The sequence below is a fragment of the Lissotriton vulgaris genome, chromosome 5, assembly GCF_964263255.1.
Source record: "Lissotriton vulgaris chromosome 5, aLisVul1.2, whole genome shotgun sequence".
Lineage (NCBI taxonomy): Eukaryota > Metazoa > Chordata > Amphibia > Caudata > Salamandridae > Lissotriton > Lissotriton vulgaris.
The window spans coordinates 114,931,693-114,958,106 of NC_141693.1; the positions used below are offsets into that span (position 1 = coordinate 114,931,693).

General features: G+C 45.7%; 1 protein-coding gene across 1 annotated transcript in view; it reads right to left on the bottom strand.

Annotated features, from left to right (window-relative positions):
• The window catches only part of INPP5E (inositol polyphosphate-5-phosphatase E), a 323,326-nt gene that overhangs the window by 289,097 nt on the left and 7,815 nt on the right, over positions 1 to 26,414 (bottom strand). Inside the window, exon 2 of the mRNA XM_086921027.1 lies at positions 25,081 to 26,171. Within this exon, the coding sequence (XP_086777153.1) occupies positions 25,081 to 25,946 (866 nt within the window). The 5' untranslated portion in view covers positions 25,947 to 26,171. The remainder of the gene's footprint in view (positions 1 to 25,080; positions 26,172 to 26,414) is intronic.

The following is a 26,414-nucleotide window of genomic DNA, read 5'->3' on the forward strand; positions in this document are numbered from 1 at the left end:
CAGATTCTGCGTTTTTTCAGCTGGCGGCCGGACCCTCTGGCAGCAGCCACGGATGCTTTCCTCCAGAGTTGAAGCAGAGAACTGGCTATGCGTTCATTCGCGATGATCACGAGGGCAACAGCTCAAGTTCGCCGGCAGGCAGCGGATCTGGTCACGATAACCCCACTTTTGAAGTCTCAAGTGTGGTTTACAGTTCTACTGGAACTTTCTTGGGATTTTCCAATCCTACTCCCCCGGTTTCCGACCCTCCTCATGAGTCCGGACGGGACTCCACATCCTCTAGTGTCCACAAATTCACTGTGGCTCATGGCATGAAGGATTTCCAGGGCAGATTCCCTGGCCTTTCGCGAGAGAATGAGACCCTTATCTCTAAAGCGTGGGTATATAGTACTGTGAAGAGGTACAGGTCTGCATCGGGCAGATGGACCCGTTGGTGGCGATGGGGTTTTGATCCCTTGGTCGCAGATGTGGTCCACGTAGTGAATTTTTTGGCTCAACTCGCTTCTGAGGGTTTGGCTTACTGGTCCATTAATACCTTCAGATCGGCCGTTTCCTCTGGCCACGTCCCGGTGGATGGAGCTCCCGTGGGTGAACACCCCCTAATTTGTTGGCTGTTGTGGGGCATTCGCCTGTCCGTACCTCCGGAGCCTCATTATTCCGCTCTCTGGGACGTTAATCAGGTGCTTCACCTATTTTTATCCTGGCAACCGAACAGGTTCCTCTCCAGAAAAGAACTATCAGCGAAATTAGCCATGCTTCTATGCCAGATATCTTGTAGACGAGTGTCAGACGTGCCTGCTTTGGACATTTCTAACAGGGTTTTTACCCCGGATGGAGTGACTTTCACGTTAGTCAGGCGCAAGTGCCATTCCAGGTTGATTTCATTCCCACAGTTTCCTTATTCCCCGAAACTTTGTGTGGTTCGCTGCCTCAAGGCATATGAGGAAATGACAGAAGAGTTCCGCCCTCCAGGCGAGAGACGACTCCTCATCTCGATTCGGAAACCTTTTAAAGCGGTTTCCTCGCCCACCATTGCCAGATGGGTTTGCTGGGTGATGCAGGAAGCAGGCATAAGCCTTAGCCAGTTTGGGGCGCATTCCACAAGGGGTGCTATGGCTTCGAAAGCCTTCAGCTTAGGAGTGTGTTTAGAGGATATACTCAACGCGGTGAATTGGTCATCAGACTCTACTTTCAAACGGTTTTACTTCAAACCGATTCTGAATATGGCTCATTTGCTTGTGGGCAAGCTTTAAACAAGCATAATCCTCGCCTCCAGTCCTGACATAGAATGAAAAATTTCCTAGCTAACGTAACGGAAAGTTTCAATTCTATTAAGGACTTGGAGGCGAGGATTATCCCGCCCTTGACTCCTGGAAGAGACCCCTCCCCGTACTGCAGTAAGTAATTGTTTAGTCATTCATGTGAACTATGAGTTCAGTTATATTGCGATGTAGATTATCTTTCTTGTAAGCTTTCACAGTTGTTCCTCCGGTAATATGTACTTCTTATCCTCAGGCTCGGATTCACACAAACAGGATTCCTGAAGAGCCGAAGGATGCTGCCTACACACTCCGAAAGAGGAATAGAGGACACTGTTGATGGACTATGTTTGGCTGGTTGGCCCCTGATTGGACATTGGCTTCTTGAATAGTGATTGGTTGTCACCATGTGTTTTGCTTTGACTACCTTTTCCCTTTGGTTCATGGAAAATGTAGTCTTCTGTTACACGATTCGCTGCTATGTATTAAAGTGAAGAAAGAAGGCATAATCCTCGCCTCCAAGTCCTTAATAGAATTGAAACTTTCCGTTACGTTAGCTAGGAAATTTTTCATTCCTCTTTACCTTTATTATTTGTAGAACTACCTTCCATATTGACATTGTGTGTGTCACTGACACACAACAGTATAATAAGCTATGCCACATAAAAATCTTCAATAACTTAATACATACATTTGGTATCCTGAGCAGAGCAACCAAAAATTAACACCACCCACATCTGCTCAAGAATTTGCACAGCACAAGAAAGGTATTATTATTTGGGTCAAAATATTGTTCCAATTGGACTTCATGTACTCCACATTATCCATTTGATGCACTATATGAGTTGCATTTCCTTAAACAAACATAAGATTGACTATCAAGAGTTGTGTGTTAGTTACAATTATAAAATGGTGGGACAACAAAGTAAAGAAATTGACTAATTATGTGTGCAGATAGATGCTGCCAGGAAGTGATGGCTTACCGTGATGCTCGGACCAGGTTTAGATCAAATTCAGATCCAGTAGCCATGCTCCCAACTGCACTGTTAAGCAGAGAGAACTCCAGTTCCTAAACATTCCGCAATGCAAGAATGCTGATTACATCAGCTGTTTTCTTTTAATCCGAAGGCTCTCTGCCTTATCTTTCATACAGTTTTTTTTACTATGTGAAGTACCACAGAAAAAGGAGGGGATATTGATCAATCAAATACCCTTTAGGTTAGAAAGACCTCAAATTAAACTATTAGTAGTGTGGCCAAAGAAAGTTTTGATAATAGTACAGTGCTAGGCAGAAAAATTGTTCCAGTAGCTAAACTGAGTGTTGTAGATCTAAGAGGCCAATCTGTGAGATGGCTGCATATCTCTCTACTCAAGTTGCCCTTCTAGAGAAACAGGGAGCATTGAGAAAAGGATAACCCTCAGTGAAAAATGATCTGCTGGACAGCCCGCTGGGGTCCTCTAATCCTGACAAAGTCACTTCTGACCCTCCCTACTCCCTCCTGATTTTTCCATCTATAGAACAGTCAGGGATGGAACACCTAGCCTTAAGAGTAAAATCAGGCTCTCCGGATGATCCCATTAAACCGGATCTGTTCAGATCACTTCATGACTCTGTCCTGCAGGAAGGGCGGGAGCTGATTAATCGATCTTTACAGCAAGCCGAGGTTCCCAAATCCTGGAAACATGCCAAAGTACTACCCCTCTTGAAAAAACCAACTTTGGATCCCTTAAGGCCAGACAGTTTTCGACCTATCTCGCTGCTTCCCTATCTTGCGAAAGTGGCAGAAGCACATGTCAATTCCATTCTGACTGCCTACTTGGAGTCTAATGGGATCCTTGATGAGTCCCAGCATGGCTTCTGTGCTAATCACAGTACGGAGTCTGCCCTGTTAACAGTTACAGAACATCTAAGGGCCTCCCTGGATATGGGCGCAACCTCTATCTTGGTTTTGCTGGACTTGAGTGCGGCCTTTGACACGGTCTCCCACAAGATACTACTTAAGAGACTATGGGAGATCGGAGTCAGGGAAACGGCCCTGGACTGGTTTGCGTCTTTTTTTATCTGATCGCTCCTTCCAGGTGCACGCCCCGCCGTACTCATCCAGCAAGCTCCCTCTTGAATGTGGAGTGCCTCAGGGGTCTGCGCTCAGTCCCACATTGTTTAATGTGTACGTCCACCCCCTGGCCTTGTTGGCCCAGGAACGTAAGATCTTACTAACATCATATGCGGACGTCACGCAACTTATTTTCAACTTTTCTAACAACAATGTGGAGGACCAAATCAAATTCCAGGAAGACATTCTGGCGATCTCAAGGTGGCTATCCAACAACTGCCTTCAGCTTAATGCCTCCAAAACAGAGGTTCTCCTGATTGGCAATGGCACGCAGACTTGGGAAGAGCACTGGTGGCCTCTGACGCTGGGACCTGCTCCTATACCCAAGGAGTCAGTAAAAAACCTGGGGGTGTTATTGGACAATACACTCAACTTGGAGTCTCATGCTCAAAAAGTGGCAGGTACCTGCTTTGGGCGTCTTCGCTCTCTTAAACCCATTCTGGGTTTTTTTTAGCCTACTACTCGTCAGATTATAGTCCAGGCTTTAGTTCTATCTCACCTGGACTATTGCAATGCCCTCATGCTAGGATCCAACAAGACTGCAATAAATAGTTTGCAAAGAGCACAGAACGCTGCCGCCCGCGTTCTATTTGCTCTACCTAAAACCTGTCACACCTCCCCCATTCTCCGTCGACTACACTGGCTTCCTATACAACAGCGCATTCACTTCAAAACCCTCTAAAATCTTGTATAATGTTGGCCCCCATACTCTGCAGGGACTGTGCTCTTTCTATACTGCCGCACTACTACTACAGGCGCTCGGAAAGATCGCTCAGCTCCTTGGTTCAGTACTGAGCTGAGACTGACAAAGGCAGACTGTAGGCGGGCAGAAAAAGTCTGGAGGGTGTCCTATGACAACCAGGCCAGGGATCTATTTCTGGAAAAAAGGCGCATTCACCACAGGCTGATAAAAAAGTCTAAGGCAGCCTACTTTGCTGAACAAATTCAGGGGGCGGAAAACTCTGCCAAGGAACTTTTTGGCATCTATAAATCCCTGACGTCGGTGAATGCACCTACAGAGCCGGAGAGCTGCTCTACGGAGTCTTGTGACCGAATTGCAGACTACTTCTCCGCTAAAGTAGAGAAGATTTATTCAACCTTCCCCATTCGGCCTATAGGGCTGGACCTAGAGGAAGCAATGGGGCACATAGAGACGGCAGGGCATATTATACGCTATTGCACCCCTCCTCCTGAGGAACTATTAGCGGTGTGCCGCTCTGTAAAAACAGGGTCCCCGTGGGATCCGGTGTCGCCAAAACGCTTGGCAGACAGTCTGGTAGTCTTGGAGCCTTATATAAGGCATATCCTCGACGTATCTTTCGGGTCAGGGAAGCTGCCGGTCGGATGGAAACAGGCGGTGGTGCTCCCGCTCAGGAAGAAACCCCACTTAGGCTTCGAGGTATTAGAAAATCTGAGGCCCATCTCCCTCCTGCCTTTTCTGTCAAAAGTGGCGGAAAAGGTGGTTAATACCCAAATTATGAAGCACGTAGAGGAAAGGGGATTGCTCCATGCGACGCAGTTTGGTTTCAGGCCACGTCATTCCACCGAGTCCGCCCTCCTCATGGCGACGGAACATCTGAGAGAGGGCGTGGATGCAGGCCAAACTATGGCTCTGATCTTGTTGGACCTCAGCGCGGCGTTCGACACTGTAGCACACAACATCTTGCTACAGTGTCTGAACAGAGGTGGCATCTCTGGCACCGCGCTGAGATGGATCCAAGACTTCCTCAATGAGAGAAGTTTTCAAGTCAGGCAGGGAGACTGCTATTCTAGGGGGGTGCCTCTGGGCCAAGGCGTGCCGCAGGGCTCGTCCTTGAGCCCCACCCTCTTCAATTTGTATGTCGCGCCTGTTGCATCGATCGTGGAGAGTCATGGCCTCCAACTGGTCTCCTATGCCGACGACACGCAGCTGGTGATCTCCTTGTCGCAGACGCCCTGTCTTGCTGCCGATGGCTTCCGTTCGTGTATGAAAGATCTTGCCGAATGGATGGCCAACAATTGCTTGAAGTTGAACGGCAGCAAGACAGAGGTGCTGGTGGTAGGGAGAGCCCAGTCTGCCTGGTCGCCGGCATGGTGGCCCTCCTGCCTTGGCCCCACCCCTACCCCGTGCCTAGAGGCGCGCAATTTGGGGGTGTGGTTTGACGTAGGGCTCACTTTTGGCCCCCAGATTAATCGGGTGGTGGGAGTCTGTTTCGGGATTCTGAAGAAGCTGAGAAAGGTCCTGGACTTACTCCCGCTGGAAGCACGTCAAACCCTGGTTCATGCCCTGGTAACAGCTAGGGCGGACTATGGGAACCTGTTATACCTGGGGGCGCCAGAAAAAAGCATGGCCCGGCTGCAAGTGCTGCAGAATGCGGCAGCACGTCTGATACTCAGACTGCCAAAAAGGGCGCCATCTAAGGCGGCCCTCCAGCAGCTACACTGGCTCCCCGTAAGGAGAAGAGTGGAGTATAAAGCTCTCTGTACCTGTCATCGTATTCTGAATGGCAGGGCACCCGCCCCCCTGACGAATTTGATCAAAGCGTACATACCAACACGGGCGCTTAGATCAACAGGGAGTGGCCTATTGAAGACCCCAAGAATTAAGAAGGCCCGCATGGGAGGCAGGTCTTTCAGACACTTGGCGGCAACTAACTGGAACAAACTGCCAACGGACCTGCGTTTGGAACTAGATGAGGCCAGATTCCGGGCAAAATTAAAAACTTATCTTTATAGCAAATAATGGCCCGTGCGGTTTTTGTGCTCCCTGTCATCTGCCTATTCCCACTTTCAGCGCGTGGACACGCCGGTGTGCGTAAGCGCAGCGCTCAATAAATGTCCCAATAATAATAATAATAATAATAATAATAATAATACTCCCACGCATGCACTCTGCTCAGCGGACCTCTCACTTGCCTGTACTGTCAGAATTCGGGGGAGCAGAGCCGGTGGCCGCTCCTTCAGGTATCTGGCCCCTAAGCTCTGGAATTCTATCCCCCTTAAAGCTCGGGCTACTCCAAATCATCTGCAATTCCGAAAACGTATAAAAACCTGGCTGTTTGCATCCATCTAGCACCTCCTTTACCATACCTGGATCTGGCATGTCTGCAAGCGCTGGGACGCCCCGTCGCTGGGGTAGCCATGCGCTATACAAGACCACATAACATAACATAACATCTACCAAAAAAACTGGACCTTTACCTGTTCATGGAGTATAAAGAAGAAACTCCCAATAGCTTCACTAGCTGAGAGGGTATTCATTAAGAACTTCTCTTGTAATTTTACTCTTCAGAACTTCAAAGGCTGTTGCTCCTTTTCCACCCCACCCCATTCTCGTTTTGTACATGTCCACACTTTCTCTCTGCCCTATGTTTATTCACTCGAAGAGACTGTGTTTCTCAATTTCTCTGTCAAAATGTCCCTCTCACTACAGCTACATGTCAACGTTGTCTTTCTGCTACTGTTCATCTCCGATCATTTATCTGTACTAGCTGCCTGCCCATCATACTCTCTCAAACTGTCTCACTACTTTAGTACAAACTGTTTATTTCCTATTCTTTCTCTTCAATAATATAGATAGTAAAGGAGCAAAGACAAAATAAACCAGATCTGCAAAAGCCTTAAGATAGGATATGCAATAGCCTTAAATGAGGCAGAGCCATGGCCCCTCTGCTGTTAGACTTATTTTTGTCTGATTTACCTTGCACTGTAAAATATGCAAATGGGTTTTGCCCCAAAATGTCCGACTATTATTTAAGTGTGTTGCTAAACACAGATGGTCTGTGCTACACAAGACCCAGAATGGCATGTATAGGCAACTTAACTATCTTCCTATTGAGAGAGATATGTTCAAATAATTAACAGATTAACTAGTTGTTTTTTAGGAAACAAGGGAACTGCTTTTGTGAGAAGAGTAAGCTTCAACAATATATATAGAAAGGCACTGTTTAAACCATTAATTAAACTACATTAACAGAAAATGACACCTGTTGCTACCTTAATTCTTGTGCACATTCCCCATTCAGCTTGCCAATGACCTCAAATTTTGATCATATAAACTTGGAATTCAGGCTCCAAGGTATGTTTGCTAAAACAGAGATGTTGGGGGTTACATTAGCTATGTAGATCGATGAACGAGAAAGCACCTTCTGCAGTCAATGTATTTGAAAGTGACAAACAATAGGCCAATTCAGAAGAAGATATTACATATGAATTTATTAACGACGTATGAGTCTCAAATAAGCTTCCTTTACTAATAATAGATGACACTAATAAAACTCAAAATATCGTCATATCTGAAATCCTTTCCATCATGTGCGATTTGGACTACCTTGAAAAAAAACATGAGGATGGCTCAGCCCAACATGTTTATCAGAAATGTTTCACTTGTTTAACTAATGTTGCAGGTAATATATTTCCAGTTTGCTGTTGTTGACTAGATTGGAGTTTATCCCAACCATATTTTGTTAAGAATTAATGATATAAGAAAAATTCCAGGCTTATTGATAAGTCAACAGAGAAATTAGTTCACGTATAACTGGTAAGTCTGAAATGTAATATTGCGAGTTAAATATCTACTTTTGTGGTCACAAAATTATTTGGATAATGATCGCTTGGATGCATCAATTGATAAATATCTCCTTGAAAGAAACTAAAGAAACATTATTGCCGAACAATACAGTCCTAAGTTCCCAATTTACTAGTTATGTACACAGTGACCTCTAATAGCCAATACATATATAAAAATATTTTCCCATGTGGAACACTGTTTTCTTGACATAGTTCTACTACCTCCCGGTGGTTTACTGGGTCAACTTGTTTTTTTTCTGGAAAAGTGAAGTATAGCAAAATGGCCAGTTGTGGATAGTTGCCTTTACCTTTGAAGCCTTCTAGTGTTAGAAAAAACACAAACAATCTTCCATACCCCCCAGGTTAAATTTCCCTGAATTCTCCTTTTCCCTCACCTTCAACGTAAGTGGACTGCTGGGGTTGGCTGGGTTTGTCCACCAGTAAAACATAATGGGAAATACCGTTCTTCCAGCTCATCACTGAAATTATGCCATACCTGGTATGGTGATTTTAATTGTATGTAGTACGGTAGGAAGATTCAATGGCCTCTGACAGTGTTGTCTTTAGTGGTTCAGTTAGAACCAGCCTGTATTCAATCACTAGAGGAGTACAGTAGGCTGGGTAACAGAATCAAATTAGGAAGACACACATTGCACTGATAGCGCTGAGCCGCACCGGTTTAAGAGCCTAGTTAACATTTGCTATTTCATCCTGGGCTATCGACTAACCTGAAATAGGTGGATGAGCAACAACCTTATCTTATCATAAAATGTTTAGGTGGAGTCTGCATTGATCAAGCACTTTGGTTAAAGGACAGTACTGGAAGGGAAGTGGTGGGCACTTATTGGTGCGCCTGGGGTTTTGGTCAGTTGTCTTAGAAACGGCCAAACCCATCATGCGCACTGAAGCTCTCTCCAACCCAAGGTGCAATGCCGAGTTGGAGAGAGCACGGACAAGCTCCCGGTCTGCCTGGGAGTACTAATTCACAGTGCAGCAGGGCTGGCGGTGCTAAAGCGGCAGCATGCTTCAGCTCAGAGAGAGAGCCTGAAGCACATGCCGTCACAGCACCACATTCACATTGAGCACACTGTTGCCATGCACTGTGTCTTGCATGACACACAGTGCACGCAAAACATGGTGCAGGCATAATGTGCCCCAGCCACAATTCCCAATGGGCTGAATCGCCCTGGGGCCTTTTTGTGGCCCCTTCCCTACTTTTCCGCCGACCTTTTCAAGGCGAGCTCCACATCATGAAAAGGTTGTTGGAAAGGCAGGTCGTTATCCCCATGGCGAGGAGCCAATACGGCAGTCCCAAGACCGCCGTACTCATAATCAGGCCCCAAGTCTTACATGCAAGTCCATTTCAAGAATTAAGTCTCATATTTCTACATGTGAGCTATGAACGCCAAGATGACTACTCTTTATCAAATGAACACAGTGTTTTCAATCTTTTGATTTAAGATACACTGTTAAAGCTCCAGTAATTTCCGTGCTGGGCAATGGCTTTACTCTTTCAAATCATCCATCTCCCTTCACCCTAGCCCTGCTTACAACTTGTTAGCTGACTTTTTCTATGAATTCAATAACATATTGGCTTGCTCTGCCCTAAAGAATTCAATGTGGGTGTGCTCAAGTCAAGTCAGAAATTTGTATAGCGCGCTACTCACCCAGAGGGTCTCAAGGCGCTTAAGGGAGAAGAGTTAGTTATAGATCAAACAGCCAGGTTTTGAGTTGCTTTCTGAAGGAGAGGTGGTTCTGCGTGAGACGGAGGTGGGTGGGGAGGAAGTTCCAGGTCTTGGCCGCCAAGTAGGAGAAGGATCTTCCTCCCTTGGTGACTTAATTGGACGAGCGTAGTTGGCGGGTGGGGGAGTAAAAGGTCAGGCGGGTTTTGAGGTATCTGGGTCCTAGGTCATGGAGGGCCTTGTGTGCGAGGGTGAGGAGACGGAACGTGATTCTCTTGTTGACGGGGAGCCAGTACAGGTCTCTTAGGTGACCGGATATGTGGTTGTGGCGAGGTATGTTTAGGATGAGTCGAGCGGATGCGTTTTGTATGCCTTGAAGTATTTTCTGCAATTTGGCTATGGTTCCGGCGTAGAGGGTGTTTCCGTAGTCCATTCGGCTGGTGACAAGTGCTTGGGTGACCGTCTTCCTTGTTTCGGTGGGGATCCATCAAAAGATCTTTCGGAGCATGCGTAGGATGTTAAAGCAAGATGATGAGACGGCGTGGACTTGTCTGGTCATCGAGAGGGAGGAGTCTAGGATGAATCCCAAGTTGCGAGCATGGACCGTTGGTTTGGGTGCGCTGCCTAGGGCCGGGGGCCACCATGAATCGTCCCAGGCAGAGGGGGATGATCCTAGGACGAGTACTTCCGTCTTGTCAGAGTTCAGTTTTAGGCGGCTATTCTTCATCCATTCGGCTACGTCTTTCATCCCTTTGTGTAGGTTTGTTTCGGCGGTGGTTGGGTCTTTGGTGAGGGAAGAGGATCAGCTGGGTGTCGTCTGCGTAGGAGATGATGTTGAGGTTGTGTTGGCGTGCGATGGATGCGAGGGGACTCATGTATACGTTGAAGCTGAGCGATGATCCTTGTGGTATGCCGCAGATGACTTCGGTGGCCTCTGATCTGAAAGGGGGGAGGCGGACTCTCTGGGTTCTTCTTGCAAGGAACGAGATGATCCACTCCAGTGCCTTATCTTGTATCCCGATGTTCCTGTGGCGTTGTACCAGTGTGCGGTGGCAGACCGTGTTGAACGCTGCAGAGAGGTCCAGGAGGATGAGGGCCGCAGTTTCCCCGTTGTCGAGCAGTGTCCGGATGTCGTTTGTGGCAGCGATGAGGGCGGTTTCGGTGCTGTGGTTGGCTCGGAAGCCGGACTGCGAGGGGTCGAGGGAACTGTTAGACTCAAGGAAGGCAGCAAGCTGACTGTTGACTGTCTTCTCTATGACTTTGGCGGGGAACGGGAGGAGCGAGATGGGGCGGTAGTTCTTAAGTTCGGTGGGGTCTGCTGTAGGTTTTTTCAGGAGGGCGCTGAGCTCAGCAGGTTTCCAGCTTTCTGGGAAAGTAGCGGTGTTGAAGGAGCAGTTGATGATGTCCCGGAGTTGGGGAGCGATGACGGAGTAGGTCTTGTTGAAGATGTGATGGGGGCATGGGTCGGTTGGCAATCCGGAGTGGATGGAGTTCATCAAGCGGATGGTGTCCTCTGTGCTGATTGGGGTCCAGGCGCGGAGGGTGGTGGTGGGGGGCTTCGGTTCAGTGGTGAGGGGAGCGGGCTGGTCGCCGAAGCTGTTGTGTATGTCTGCAATTTTGCTGTGGAAGAACGAGGCTAGAGAGTCGCAGACGTCTTGAGAGGGAGTGATGTTGTTGTTGCCGGCGCTGGGATTGGTGAGCTCTTTGACAATGCTGAAAAGTTCCTTGCTGTTGTGGGCGTTGTTGTCTAGTTGATCCTAGAATGCTGATTTTTTGGTGGTGCGGATCAGCTGGTGGTGTTTGCGGGTGGCGTTCTTGAGGGCGGTCCGGTTGTCTGTGGTTGGGTTTCTTCGCCACGCTTTCTCGAGGGTGCTGCAGTTCTTTTTGGAGTTCTTGAGGTAGTCGTTGAACCAGGAGGCTTCTTTGTTTCCAGGTTTGTTGGGATGGATTTTCAAGGGCGCTAGTTCGTTAGCGCAGTGGGTGATCCACTGTTCGAGGTTGATGGCTGCTTGATTTGGGTCCGTAGATATGGCGGAGGGGTTTCGGTTCAGAGATGTGGTGAGCTGGTCGGAGGTAATTTTGTTCCAGCTTCTGCGGGGAACTTGTTGCGGGTGGTGGTGGGTCGTGGTCTTTTTGAAGCTGAAGTGGACGCAGCTGTGGTCCGTCCAGTGGAGTCCTGTGGTGTGATTGAAGGACATGTGTTTGCTGGAGGAGAAGATTGGGTCGAGCGTGTGACCGGCGTAGTGGGTGGGGGTGTTCACCAGTTGTTTCAGTCCGAGATTGGCGAGGTTATCCAGCAGGGTGGTGGTGTTGTTGTCGTTGTTATTCTCCAGGTGGAAGTTGAGGTCTCCTAGGAGAATGTAGTCATCGGATGGGAGGGCATGTGGGCTAACAAAGTCAGCAATGTCTTCGCTGAATTGTGTGCGGGGTCCTGGGGGTCTGTAAATGAGGGTGCCTCTTAGTGTGGTCCTGGGGTCGGTGTGAATCTGGAAGTGGAGGTTTTCGGGGTCTATGAGGGTGTCGTCAGAGTTGGTCGAGATGCGGATGGTGTTCTTGTGGACGATGGCAATGCCTCCTCCTTTTTGGTTGGTGCGGTCCCTTCGGATGATCTTGTATCCGACCGGGATGGCTATGGCGATGTCGGGTGCTGAAGAGGCATTCATCCAGGTTTCCGTGAGGAATGAGACGTCCGGCGACGTGGTGTCGAGTAGGTTCCATAGTTCAATGGCATATTTAATATTCCAAATATAGATTCTAGACAGGGCAGCGTTATTGGATGATGGTTGTTGCTTTAGACCAGGTGTGTCCAGCTTTTCCTGTAGTTTAAACTACTTCTGAACGCTGAAAATCATTGTGAGCTACTGAAGGCTAAATAACTGATGCATTATCATACATCGCCATGCTCAGCATCATTGACTTTAAGTCTAATGTCCACAGAGCCAGATACAAAGGTTTAAAATATATACTTTGACTAGGGGCAACATGACAGGGCTGCCATATGTGTCAGTGAGAGTGTGGTGTTCAAAATGTAAAGTGCAGAAAAATGTTATGCAAAAATGTTCAAACTATGGAAATTTTTCTGCACATCAAATTTCTGCCATTTAAATAAATGACTGTATTTTTTCAGTTCTACATATGGCACGTGTCTACTAGCCATTAAAAAGAAGAGGCCTGCGGTTTGTAAATGCCACTCTTTGAAATGGGGGAAAATTCAAATGAATAGTTAAACTTAATCATAACTTTTAATTTTAATTTTCTTCCATTTCTTTCATTTAAAAGCATTCAGTAACATCCTTTTGCTCTGGCTCCAAAATTGTGTTGACAAGGACTTTTATTTAAGAGTTGAAAACCTCAGTGCTTCAGTTCTTTACCTCTGTGCCCCAGCCCAGGTTTTACATCTGACTGAGTACTACTTAATATCAGGCCCTGCTATCTGCAGTCTGATGATAATTATATAAAATAAACACAGCCTTCCCTTTACTTTAAAATGAAAATGTGACCCTGCACTTTTTTTCTAATGAACTCAAGGCAGCAAGCTATTCTTAAGGTGTATGGAAGCAACTAGTAGATTACGATCAACCGGTTGGAGACACCTGCTTTAGACAGATACCTCTACATTTAAGTGAACCAGACAATTACGTAGCGGGGTGCATCTTCAAGCTCACCATCAAGCAACATAATATTTCTATTATGACCAGGCTGTATTCATGCTTTCTAGTCTTGAGAAAGACCCGTTGTGATGTTTTTCATGAACACACGTTGCTGAGTGGGTCGAACGTCGACGATGCGAATAGGTGTTTTGTACCAATAACTCACATATCTACTGTCAAGAATTGAGGATATATGTTTGAGCATACTAAAGAGTTCTATAAGGACACCCAATAATGTGATTTCGTGTTTTCTGTATATTGTCAATTGTTTGTTAAGCTGTATCAATCAGAACATTTGTAAAGCGCACTACTCACCGGTGGGGGTCTCAAGGTGCTGGGGGGAGGGGGGATGAGGGGGGAATGCTGCTACTGCTCGATTAGCCAGGTCTTGAGTAGTCTTCTGAAGGTTAGCAGGTCCTGGGACTGCCGTGGGAGGATGGGGTGGGTGATCCAGGTCTTGGCGGCGAGGTGGGAGAACGAACTGCCACCGGATGTCGCTCTTCGGATGCGGGGGACGGTGGCAAGGTCAAAGTCGGCGGAGCGGAGCTGGCGGTTTGGGGTGTAGAAGGTGAGTCATCTGTTGAGGTAAGCTGGTCGGGTGTTGTGGAGTGCCTTGTGTGCACAGGTCTCTCAGGTGGGATGTGCTGTGGCTGCGGCGAGGGATGTCGAGGATTAGGCGTGCAGAGGTGTTCTGAATGAGTTGTAGTCGTTTCAGGAGTTTGGCCGAGGCTCTTGCGTAGAGGGCGTTTCCATAGTCCAACCTGCTGCTGACGAGGGCCTGGGTGACCGTTCTTCTTGTTTCTGTGGGGATCCACCTGTAGCTCTTGCGGAGCATGCAGAGGGTGTTGAAGCAGGAGGTCGAGACGGCGTTGACCTGCTTTGTCATGGAGAGAGTAGAGTTGAGGATGAACCCCAGGTTGTGTGCGTGGTCGGTGGGTGTTGGTGCTGTTCCCAATGCGGTCGGCCACCAGGAGTCACCCCAGGCAGAGGGGGTGGGGCTGAAGGTGAGGACTTCTGTCTTGTCCGAGTTTAGCATATTTTATGTGTGAAAAAACAACAGAAGAGCGAGGAATATGTGAGAGGGTGCGTCCTCTTCCCCAGAATTATAATATGAACAACGTGGACAAACCCACAAATAAGTGTTGCCACTTATGTCGACTCAATATGATGTTGTACAGTACAAACATCTAAAGGATTTGTAAGAAGACCCCTCACCCACCAACCTAGTTTGTGGAGTGCTTCATTATCGGGGTCCCAGCTGGGCTGTCGAGGACAACCCAGCTGTGCTTCAACACCTGACTACAGCGGAGAGGTTTTTTTTGTGTAGTACAGTGAGGTAAGTGCTGGAGAGGTGGTGAAGATTAAAAATGTCTCTAAAAAATGCCCAATTGCAAAAACTTTATTTTAAGGGTCTTAGGACAAGGTTAAAAACTGGTAGCAGGATTTAGTGAAGATAAAAACATGTTTCAGCCGTTTACGATAGTCGTAAGGCTTTCTTCAGGATCACTGTGTTGAAAATGGGTGAAGTGGCTACAAAAGTGGAAATAGTCACATGAGTGATATAACAGCACATACGCTAAGGTGTGCTGTAAAAATCGTGGATAAACTGTACTTACGGACCCACTTAATGGTTGGAAATAAGAAAAAGAAAAACACACAACATAAAGGACATTCAAAACATTAAGAATATATGCATGGTACACGTGGAACATTGAAAACACATAGACCATATGCATAGAACACATATCTGTCCGTACTAGCATGCTGCGCGTGTCTGTACTCAGATGCATCTATTGAGTCCTGAAAATAACCCTGTATGGGGTAAATCTAATCAAGAGGTCTTTAAAAGACATCATGCACGGTGAGGATAAGCATGCATGTATGTTCACCTGTGGATACCATGCGTGGTCACAAGTATGCGCAACAAAAACATTCGGCCAACAGTAAAGGTGCCTACTGGGCAAACACAAATAAGATTATTTAAATTAATGCGTGCGATACAATGTATCTTCAACCGTGAGCGCGGCATGGTGAAGGCTTATATGCTCGCAAAAATGTGCGAGTGCTGCATGGTGATGGCTTTTGTGCTCACAAAAATGAGTGTTAACAACAACAAACAACCATACCCAACAGTCTTAAATGCGTAGGGACTCCCTAATGTGATGGGCCACTTCCCCTGCGGTAATTGCAGTGTGTGCCATCTTACCATACCAACAAAAACCCTAGATTTAAAACCAGGCAAAACATGGCAGATCAGAAAACACATATATAACAAAACGGTTGGAGTGGGGTCTAAGGGGAAACCATATTTATAGACCCACCAAACAGCCTACACCCCCAAATACACGTAGAGACAAACAAAGTGACTGTCAGTGGTCTGTAGAGTAAGAGGACTGTGTGTCTGAAATGACAAAACTGTCACTGTGTACAGGAAATGAATCCCATCAGCCCACCCAAATGGCGGAACATCATCATCTGGGATTTTGGTGGAGTCTCTTTATTATTATTTTTTCACAGCCATCTTTGTATTACTTTCTGCCTGCTGTCAATTTGCATCCAACTTTATTGACACCACTCGCAGATACACTAAGTTAAGTGTCCCTTCCAAATATTACGAATAGTGAGCAGCTTTCAAATCTGTCCAGACCTGGGAGTCTGGGTAGATCTGCCCTTAAATTTACTCAGCACACAAAAAAAGTGGCAGCTACCTGCTTCGGTATTCTAAGAAATCTCAGACCCATCCTTGGATTCTTCGACAACCAAACCCGTCAGACAATAGTACAGGCAGCCATTCTCTCCAGATTGGATTATGCCAATTACCTTCTCCTAGGGACCAACGTAGCTGAAAAAGCTAGACTCCAACGAGTACAGAACGCTGCCGCCAGGGCACTGGTAGGCAGCCCCCGCCACACGTCTGTAACCAGTACTCTCACTGAACTCCACTGGCTCCCAATGGAGAAACGAATTCATTTCAAAACACTGTGCCTAGCTTTTAAAATTCTAAAAATGGCTTCTCCACCCATGCTCAGCCCCCTCCTGTCTAACTACGTTCCCCGACGTACGTTACGCTCAGAAGGCCAAAATCTGGCAACAGTACCTCGTATCAAATTATCCAGGATGGGCGGCCGTTCCTTCAAGTACCTGGCCGCAAAGCTCTGGAACGACCTCCCTGACCCTATCAGAGGGATACAGGACCTGAAGTCCTTTAGGAAAGCGATAAAAACTCACCTCTTCTGCTAGTCTCCTTCCTTCTCCCGACCCCTCCCTCTGTTCACGTCTCTTACAGTAAGCGCCGGGACGACCCTTGGCTGGGGCAGCTGTGCGCTATACAAGCCCATATAACATTAACATTAACATATATTCTTGTAACATTATGAGTATCCCCCATTTTTAAAGGTTTTTCCGAACAGGTCCTTCGACAACATGTAAATACTGAACCAGTATTTACGCGCTCCTACTTCACACGTAAGGCTCCATCACAGCAACAAAGTGAGTGCACCAGCTTCTGGATCACGTGGTACACGTCTTTGACGTGACCACTCCTCTTTCAGGAACCGCTATCTTCACCCAGCTCCCACCGGCCAAGTCACTGGCGGGATACCGACAAATACCAACTAGGTATGAATCGCAGGAGTACATCCTTGATGAAGTAAGTCCGCAGGCCCTATCCCCAAAGCGATGTTTATGCCCGGCTGTTCCCGGCCAACTTAATTATTCTCATTCTATTTTACCGCCCGCAGTGTTTGACTACTGGAGGCTTCCCCTTGCAAGATCCATCAGATCCTTTTAAGTTGGCTGAGGTAAGATATTTGCATCCATGTTAACGGCTTTTTCTAGACCCTACCATCCATGTTGTTTTTAAAATGACCACGCATTTTTGTGAGCACATAAGCCATCACAATGCCGTGCTCACATATTTTTGCGAGCATATCATCACCATCCCACGCTCACAGTTAAAGATACAATGTATTGCACGCATCATCAATTTAAATAATTATATTCATGTTTGCCCAGTAGGCACCTTAACTGATGGGCAAATGTTTTTTGCGCATACTTGTGACCACGCATGGTATCCTCAGGTGACCATACATGCATGCTTATCCTCACCGTGCATGATTTCTTTTAAAGAAGTCTTGATTAGATTCACCCCATACAGGGTTAATTTCACGACTCAATAGATGCACCTAAGCACTGAGACGTGTAGCATGCAAGTAAGGACAGATATGTGTTCTATGCATATGGTCTATGTGTTTTCAAAGTTCCACGTGTACCATGCATATATTCGTAATGTTTTGTATGTCCTTTATGGTGTGTGTTTTCTTTTTCAGATTTCCAACGATTAAGTGGGTTGTATGTATGGTTTCTCCACGATTTTTACAGCACACCTTAACGTGTGTGCTGTTACATCACTCATGTGGCTATTTCCACTTTACCATTTTCAACACAGTGGTCCAGAAGAAAGCCTTACGACTATCGTAAAAGGCTGAAACATGTTGACCCACACGTAAGGGATATTGAAGTTACATTTTTATCTTCATTATATCTTGCTACCAGTTTTTAACCTTGTTCTACTATGACCCTTAAGTTTTTGCAATTGTGACTTTTTTAATCTTCACCACCTCTCCTGCTCCAACTGGAACAATCTAGCCCGAACTGTCAAGCCGAGTATTCTCTGAACTGGAGCACAAGCAACCTAAGACCAATTTTGGCCTAACTGGCCCCCTTCTGTTGGGTGCAGATTAGTTCATATTAGCCACAAGGAGCATGTGACTCTGGTCTGGGCATGTCTGTGACCCTTAGAGTGGCACACTGAGGAATACAAAAAAGTGATGGATGGAATGCCTGAATTAATCCCAGCCACTGGTAATTACTCAAGGAACATAGCATGTTTTAGAAAGACACTGCACTCTATGGCAAAGCAATCTACTCTGTACCACTCCACTCTATGCCCTTGCACTCTGTCAATCAACTGTACGCCACTCTAATCTACTCTACACCACTGCACTCTACACCACTTGATGCCATTACTATACGCCACTCTACTCTACACCACTCTACTCTACACCACTTCACTCTACCCTGCACCACTCCACACCTGTTCACTTCTCTATGAAACAATCTACCCTATGCCACTACACAATATGTCACTCCATCCTGCGCCACTCTCCCCATCACTACTGCACTATACTCTACATCACTACTCTCCACGCCACTCTACTCTGTAACAATACACTCTCACCCAATTACCTCTACAGTACTGAACTCTGCACTACTGTACTTTATGCCACTGCATTCTGTAGCACTCCGCTCTACACCACTGCACTCTGCACAACTCCACTCTATGTTACTGCACTCTACAGCATTCCATGCCACTATATTCTAATCTGCACCAATATACACCACTGCATTATACGCCACTCTACTCTACTACATTCTAGGCCACTATATTCTACGCTACTCCACGCCACTCCACTCTGCACCACTGCAGTCTACTATACACCTTTCTAATCTACTCTACTGCATTCTACGATGCTGAATTCTATGAGGATGCACCCTACCCCACTATACAACACTCTGCGCCAATGAACTCTACACCAGTTCACTTTATTCTATGCCTCTTCACTTCACAACAATGCACTGTACTCTGCACCACTCTATACCACGGCACCCTATACCACTCTACACCACTGCACTCTGTGCCACTGCAATCTATGCCACTCTACTCTGCAACACTGCACTACTGCATTCTATGCCAATGCACTTTATGCCACTCTTAGCCACTGCACTCCACTCTATACCACTGCACTCTACACCACTGTACTCTGCATCACGCCACTGTACTGTGTAACACTCCACTCTACGCCACTGTACTCTATTCTGCAGCACTCTACACTGTACCACTACACTTTACTATGCAACACTCCACTCTATGCCACTGCATTGTACTCAGCTGAATTCTATGCCACTGCACTCTGCAACACTCTACGCCAATACACTCTACACCAGTCCACTCTACTCTAAGCCACTCTACTTTACGCCACTCTATGCCACTCCACAGCACTCTACTCTTCAACATTTCACTCTACGATACTCCACACCACTAGCAGCCACATTGATGTAAAACATGGCTAAAACACACTGGCAAAGCCAGTAGGTCTTGCATAGGCGAGACCTATTGACTGTGCCAATGCTTGTTTCAATTGAGTCTCCCTCCTCTTCAGACAGAAATGTTGCGAGCTTGCAAATGACTTCACTTTATGTTTTCCATTATTTGAGATTTCACTCCCTCATTCACAAAAGTCTTTCTTCCATCCTCCTCCAAACAACAGTGACTACAGAGTTGGTTTGTAGCTTGTTTGTATGTTCGTAAAAAGTAACCCTTGCAATTTAACATAATCTGAAATCTACTTTTAAACCAGTCGGTTCAACGGTTAGCAGCAAGTAATAAATAGAATAGCAGGTTAATATTAGAAGGTAAACATTAAATTAAAAACATAACTTGCCTTTAATTTTCCTATAGAGTTGAGGAACAGTAGGTAGTCTCTGGCTGTTCTAATAAGCACATTTTCCGTCTGCAGTTTCAAATCCAGCAGAACCCCCTTTGTAAATCTGAAAATGCTAATCATGCTTAATCCCCACTTAACCACTGTAACACATGGCGAAAGGTCTACTTTCAAAAGCTTCACAGTAGTCACCTAAGCCCGACTACCCCACTAATGCCGCATTACCATACCTACCAACCACACACAAATGAGTGTCGTAAAGCTTGAAAGTGATCTTCCAGAATACAGAGTACCTTACCAATGGAGGAGAGAATGGTGCCTCACAGTCAAGTATATACACAAGTGCAAAAAGTATCTTTAACAAAAGCCGCCAGGAATTGTATATTGGAACTAAGATCGGATGAGTTATACAGTGCTTTTGAGGGAGCAAAGAAGGATAAGCCTTTCCTCGCACCAGCCAGGGTGACTGCAAGAATCCAGAACAATGGACTTAATTTCTGTGACGCTGTGAAAAAGCATTGAGTGAAGGCAAGTTCATGGAGGGTCGTTTTGGTAAGAACAATGGTTCATGCAGCTCCATGGGGACCAGGGGGAGGACAAATAATCTGAATCAGAGAGAGGCCTGGTACAAAACCAGTGGTTCATTTGTAGAATATATGCTGTCCAAAGTTATTTTTAGAAACCCAATAGTGGCACTGCCAAATGCAGGGGTCAAGGTTGTCCAATCTTGATTTTACCTCTTGCACCACCCTACACTCTGCACCACCCCACACTTCCTGCCTCTTTATAGATTGCCAATAGGTTCTGTAGGTCTTGCCTAAAACAGCTCATGCACTGTGCTTTGCAAGACCTTTTGTTGCCTTACAGGGGGCTTAGAGGCCACCCATTGTTAACCATGTTAGGTTCATTGTCACTCATTTGCTTGCTTCCATCAGGCTTCCTTCCTCTTGGTTTTCCTCCCATGGAGCATGGACGCATTACTTGTTTCTCTCCACTGTTCACTTTTTCAGATGCTACTTTTTTTCTTTTTAAACACTGCACAAGAGTGCATTTGCTTTTCATCTGTCTCCCTCATGTATTTCTTCCCTTCCGTATTCCTCCCCTAATCCCATCCGTTATACGTCTGCTTAGCACAGCCTCACTTGCTCAAACCTTCATTGCCCATTTCCTGGCCCCCACTAAGGTCCTGCCCACTATCTGTTGCTCATGTGCTTGCCTCTAGCCCCTCGCAACCACCATCCATAGTCTATCTGCTTGCCCCAGCAACTCCAATCACCCTCTGTTGCCCGTATGCTCTCCATGACCCCTATCTGCTGTTGCTTTGCTTGACCCCAGCGACTCCCTCCGACCCTCCGTTGTCCATCTGCTTACCTCCCGCTCTTCTAGATCACCCTCCATTTGTCCGTGTGGTTGCCTTGCCCCTCCCCATTATCGATGTGCTTGCGCCCAGCCCCACCCACCTACCCACCATTCTCTTTGTGGTTTCCACAGCCACTCCTCCCCACCCTCATTGGACTGTTTGCTTGCCCAGCTCCTCTTGTCAACCCTCCGTTGTACATGTGGTTTCCCCATCCCTCCTATCCTCTCTCTCTGTTGTTCGCGTGGTTGCCCCCGACCCTTGCACCCACCCACTCTCAGGACGTCACTCTTACCCTCTGTTGTCAGTCTACTTGCGCTGTCTCTCTCGCCCATTCTCCATGGCCCTTGTGCTTGACTGAGCCCCATTTGTTGGCCTTCAGTTGTACGTCTGCTTGCCCCAGCTCCTCCTGCCCAACCTCCATTATCTGTGTTCTCCCCATGCCCTCACGTCTGTCCTCTTCCTCCTCACGCATCCTTCTCTCTTGACCTTCCTCACTGTTATAATCAAAATTAAAAAGTAAGCGTTATGATGCTGCCAGCACTGAGTTAAAAAAACAAAAAAACATTTGCGTTTGCCATGTCGTAGCATTGTTTTTTATTAGTTGTAGCCTTGCTGCTGAACAGCAACGGTGAAGAACATTGCCAAAATCAATAGCTCTCAGAGGTGAGACACACTGGCTTCCCCAATGCTTGTTTTCATCTCTGCATTCACACTTTGTCACTGTTTTCCTACCTTTCTCTTTCGCCTTTGTTCTCCCTTAGATACCTTTCTCTCTCTCTGGCTCAGGTACAAACTCAGAAGACAAAAAGTAAGTCTAATGCACAAAAAGTAGTGTAGGTGCAGACCATTGGCAACTACCGACATTAAATGAAGCAATAACGTTTAGCACTTTCTTAAACGAGAAAAAGGACTGTTGTGGTAGGCCAACAGAGGAGGCTGCTTCATTAATCAATGGTGCTCCGGACCAGTGTTTTAATGAGGTTCCTGTAGAGTAGAAGGTGAGGGTGGTTTGAATCTTGTAAACGGGGAAATTCTATTTATCTCTAGGGTTGATAAGAAAACCTGAGGATGTCAAGCATAAAAGCTGAGAATGTGTAGAGTGTTGGGAGCATTTGATGTTGGAAAGTAGTGCCTGTGTACACTCAAGGGTAAGACGCATGCACTACAAATAGTTATAAAATAACACAATATTTGGTGATTTCCATTTTAATAAATTTGGCATTTATGGAATCTGGGGGATCGATAAAAGATGGCTTTGATGAGACACGTCAGTTTGCCTAGCATGCATTGGAAACAGCCTGTGCAGGAGCAGAGGTACTTAGATAATTTGTTAATAGCAGCCATTACAACCTGCCTTTAAGGATGCTGTCTACAAGTAAATCTGAATAGTTTCATGAGAGATGGAGCAACAGGACATAGCTTTGGCGAACCTCCACCAGTAAAGTGATGGGGTCTTACTTAATTTTGAGAAGGCGCAGAAATAGAGGCATCCGCCAGTCATGCGAAGGCAGTGCCAGTGAGGCAGTCAACAGGAGGGTGTCATGTGTACTGTCGCGAACATGGATGAAAGGCCATGAAAGTAGATTAGTGCATACTGGTAGCTACTCTCTGTTGAGATGTGATCATTTGTAATGTGCGAGTGGACGGTCCTGCGAAATAGTGGTGACTGGAGGAATTGGACAATCTAAGTCAGTAATCTTGTTATAACCTCACTCTTCTTCGCTTTCAGATTTTAAGCTGTATTCGATATCCAAAACTTACAATGATATAAAGTTTGAATGATAGCCTATATAACATCTCATTATAGCTATGATGATTGTAGCCACTGATTGCTCACATACCTAGGTCTCAGTTTTTGTTTATGTTTGTTCCTCTTCACTTTCTTTTGACAGGACTGGCATATATGATGTACGCTGCTCGTCCAGTGGACTAATAACTGGTTGTTTTTTACATCTAAGTTTGTATTATGATCTTTGTATTTATATGGCTCAACGCATCTTGACATGTTTAATGGTCTGTTATATGATCCTGAACTTTAAAATTTCTTGTTAATAAAAATTGCGTGAACTAAGAAATGTCATTACATTTTCAGAGATCATAAATCCCTAGGGTGAACAAGTTCCCCAAGATCATTAAGGATACGGTTTCCAGTACTGGCCTTTTGTGGATCAGCCTGGTGCATTCTGGATTCTGTAGTCTTGTTTTGCTTCTATTGAACTAATTAGACTAACTCATCAAAAATCAATGATGTGTGGGTGAAAAGTGCAGGGCTTGAGAAAGTGTTTAATGACCTGAAGTCGGATCGTCACTCAAAGGTGGGTGTGCGAGATGAACTAAGAATGGGACATTATGACGGTGTACAGACGATCATGTAGATACAAAACATTTCCAGTATAAAACTAGAAAGCATACATGCATGCAACATACAGCTAATGGATTGTCCCATTTTGTTTACGTCCCTCATCTCTGGTAGATCAGTTAAAAAACTAGAGCTTGCTATGTTGAATATTGTCGGTTACACTTTCCCTGTATGCTAGTAAAATCAAATGACTTCAGGTAACATTATCGACACTGCCTGAACTCTGCTACTTTCAGTTAACACAGTAATAACTTGAAGTCCTTATATTTTGGTAAGCTGTAGAAGGATACCTACTTGAAACGCTTCTAATTTGGGGAAAAAGCCTCTCGAAATCTCTGAGCTAGCCGCAAGGGCACATTTTCCAGGAATATCAAAGCCAAAGGGCCGGATCCTCACAGGATAGATAGATATATATATATATACTTAAAGAGAAAAAAAAGTGATCTCTTCCCCAAAATTCACACACATTTGTTTACAAACTTCATAATATTTGCACAAAAGCACATCTAATTCTATGAACCTCTGCTTACATTGGGTGTGTTAGTCATGCGCTTAGCTGTATGTCCTTGCATTATGTGGATGATAAATGTACCTTATGAATGATGCTCATTTGCATACCTAGAGCATGCCACGCCAACAAAACCAACTTACACATTCACAAGTTATTCTGGCTGCCGAGACAAGGGCTCTGAATGGCAGATGATGTGCTCATGGATACAAATTATAGCCACAAAATCATGTGCACCAACAACTGGTTAATCCAACCTCCAAGCGGCCAGTTCTTATGTAGCACTTTATTATCCTGACAAAGCCTACCAAAAGCAAACATGCCTGTCTATGGCCATCAGCTGTGCCGAAAAGGAGATGACATGCCTCCTAGCAGAATAAATGGTTAATAATAAAAATATACTTAAGGTCTAGAGGACACACTTAATGCCTGCTTACGTTCCAATGTTAGCATAGATTTTTAGGAGAGAAAAGGCCATAACATATAGAGGTCATTTTTAAGAGAAGAAGTGCAATTTAATAGACAACATTGCCAAGTTTAAGTTCATATGTGCAAGAAGGACCACGTCGGGTAAAAGTGGCTACAGCATGTATCAGACTTAAAACACTCAAACCACAATCACAAGTTTTCTTCTAAATCGCAAAACACAAATTCCTTCGTAACAGGATGGACAACACATTCATCCAATAGTATGTAACGTGACTTTAATCGTCAAGGAAGCACAACACTTAAATAATATATTCAACAGGATGCATAACCACACAAATGCATGTTTACATCCCACCTATCGAAGACTTAAAAGGCCCCATGAAATTAAAAAATACTGACGACATGAACTATGCAAAGGTACAAGAATGAATGTGCTGACTTTCAGCTAATGTAAAACTGCACATCCAGACAAGCAATCTCTGATACCGGATTGAACACCCACACTCCAGTACCAATGCTCCTTTTTTTACATTTACTAATGTATTTGATTCTCACCTTAAACATACATTCTAAATTCAGCCAACAATATATCTTACATGAGCTGTTTTGCATGAAATTAGAAAAGAAATGCAGATTACATGGCGGGAATTCTGCACAAAGGATCCTACCTGTTACGGACGTCCTTGGAACGGATTGGGTTAAGCGGGTTGGAGGAAGACTTCATGGAGTCTGTGGAGCAGCTGTCACAGACCATGCTGCCCTGCAGCCTAGTGTCACTCAGGCTGCTGCCTGGCCGTCCCAACCTGCTGTTACAAGACTCTTTGTAATCCACACACTCTGCATCAATCCGATTAGCTGTCCTTAGAGTCCGAGAAGCCACACTCAGCTCAATGGGAGGGAGAGGCCGTGGCGATGTCACCCGGGACAACCTGGGTTTACTGGACGAAGAAGCCTTGCCAAATGCATGCTCTAAAGAGGTACTGCGCTGCTTGGAAATGTGATGCTCACAATCGGACAGGCTTTCAGAGTAGTTGCCAAAAGAGATTGGTCCTGGGAAAGATGAAGTGCTCTGGAAGTCTCTGTTGTGACCCCCTTCAAAGAATGGACGTGAAGCGGCTACAGTTTCAGGGATTGACCCATTTGAAGATCCGTTCTCACTGGGCTCTGAAACACTTTCTCGGCTGGTCTTGAATTTTCGCCTCCAACCTCTATCATCGAGGGATGCAGTACGTTCCAGCTTCCGCTGGCGAGAGGGCTTTGGTCTACTTGGGGGTACAGGAACCATGCTGGGTTTCAGGGTTAATCTATCTATGGAATCGGAAATACAGGACTGGACGTTGTGATGCTCTGTTTCAGGCACCTCCACTGGATTGTGTTCCTTTACTCTTCCATTGGCTAGGGAAGTGGTCTCGAAAACAGAACTTCCATGATAAGAAACTCCATTCTGAATGTCCTGTTCTTTATGCATCTTGCCCTCAGTGGAAGAACTGCTGACTCTTCTTTGATGTTGAGAAGGCCCATGTTGATTGTTCATGCTTCTGAGAAACCAGAAAATAATTACTAATGTAAGGCCACAGCATGTGTTTTCTTTTGATACTTTAACCCAACAAAGGGGTTGAGATCACACCACTGATATTTTCTCCTGTTTGCACCTTTCGACTGGGCGTCATAGAACACGTTATGTTGACCTGTAATGTCCAAGCAGGCAAGACAATCGGTGTACTGTGGTCCATCGTTGGAAAATCCACAGAAACAGGACCTGTATTTTTCAGAAAAGAAATATGTCAGCAGTTGTATATCATAACTTAAGAGATCTCAATTCAATGAAAGCTGGCATCATTTGAAGCAAGCCCTATTGCATCAGAGCTCACATAACTGTGGTAGTTGGGTGCTGTGCACTCTGGAATAGACCATTGCTCAAAATCTCATCTAGTGAAAACCATACACTGTTCGTTAAAGGAAGTCTTGTGGTGCGAAGGGACAGGATTTAAATACAAACAAC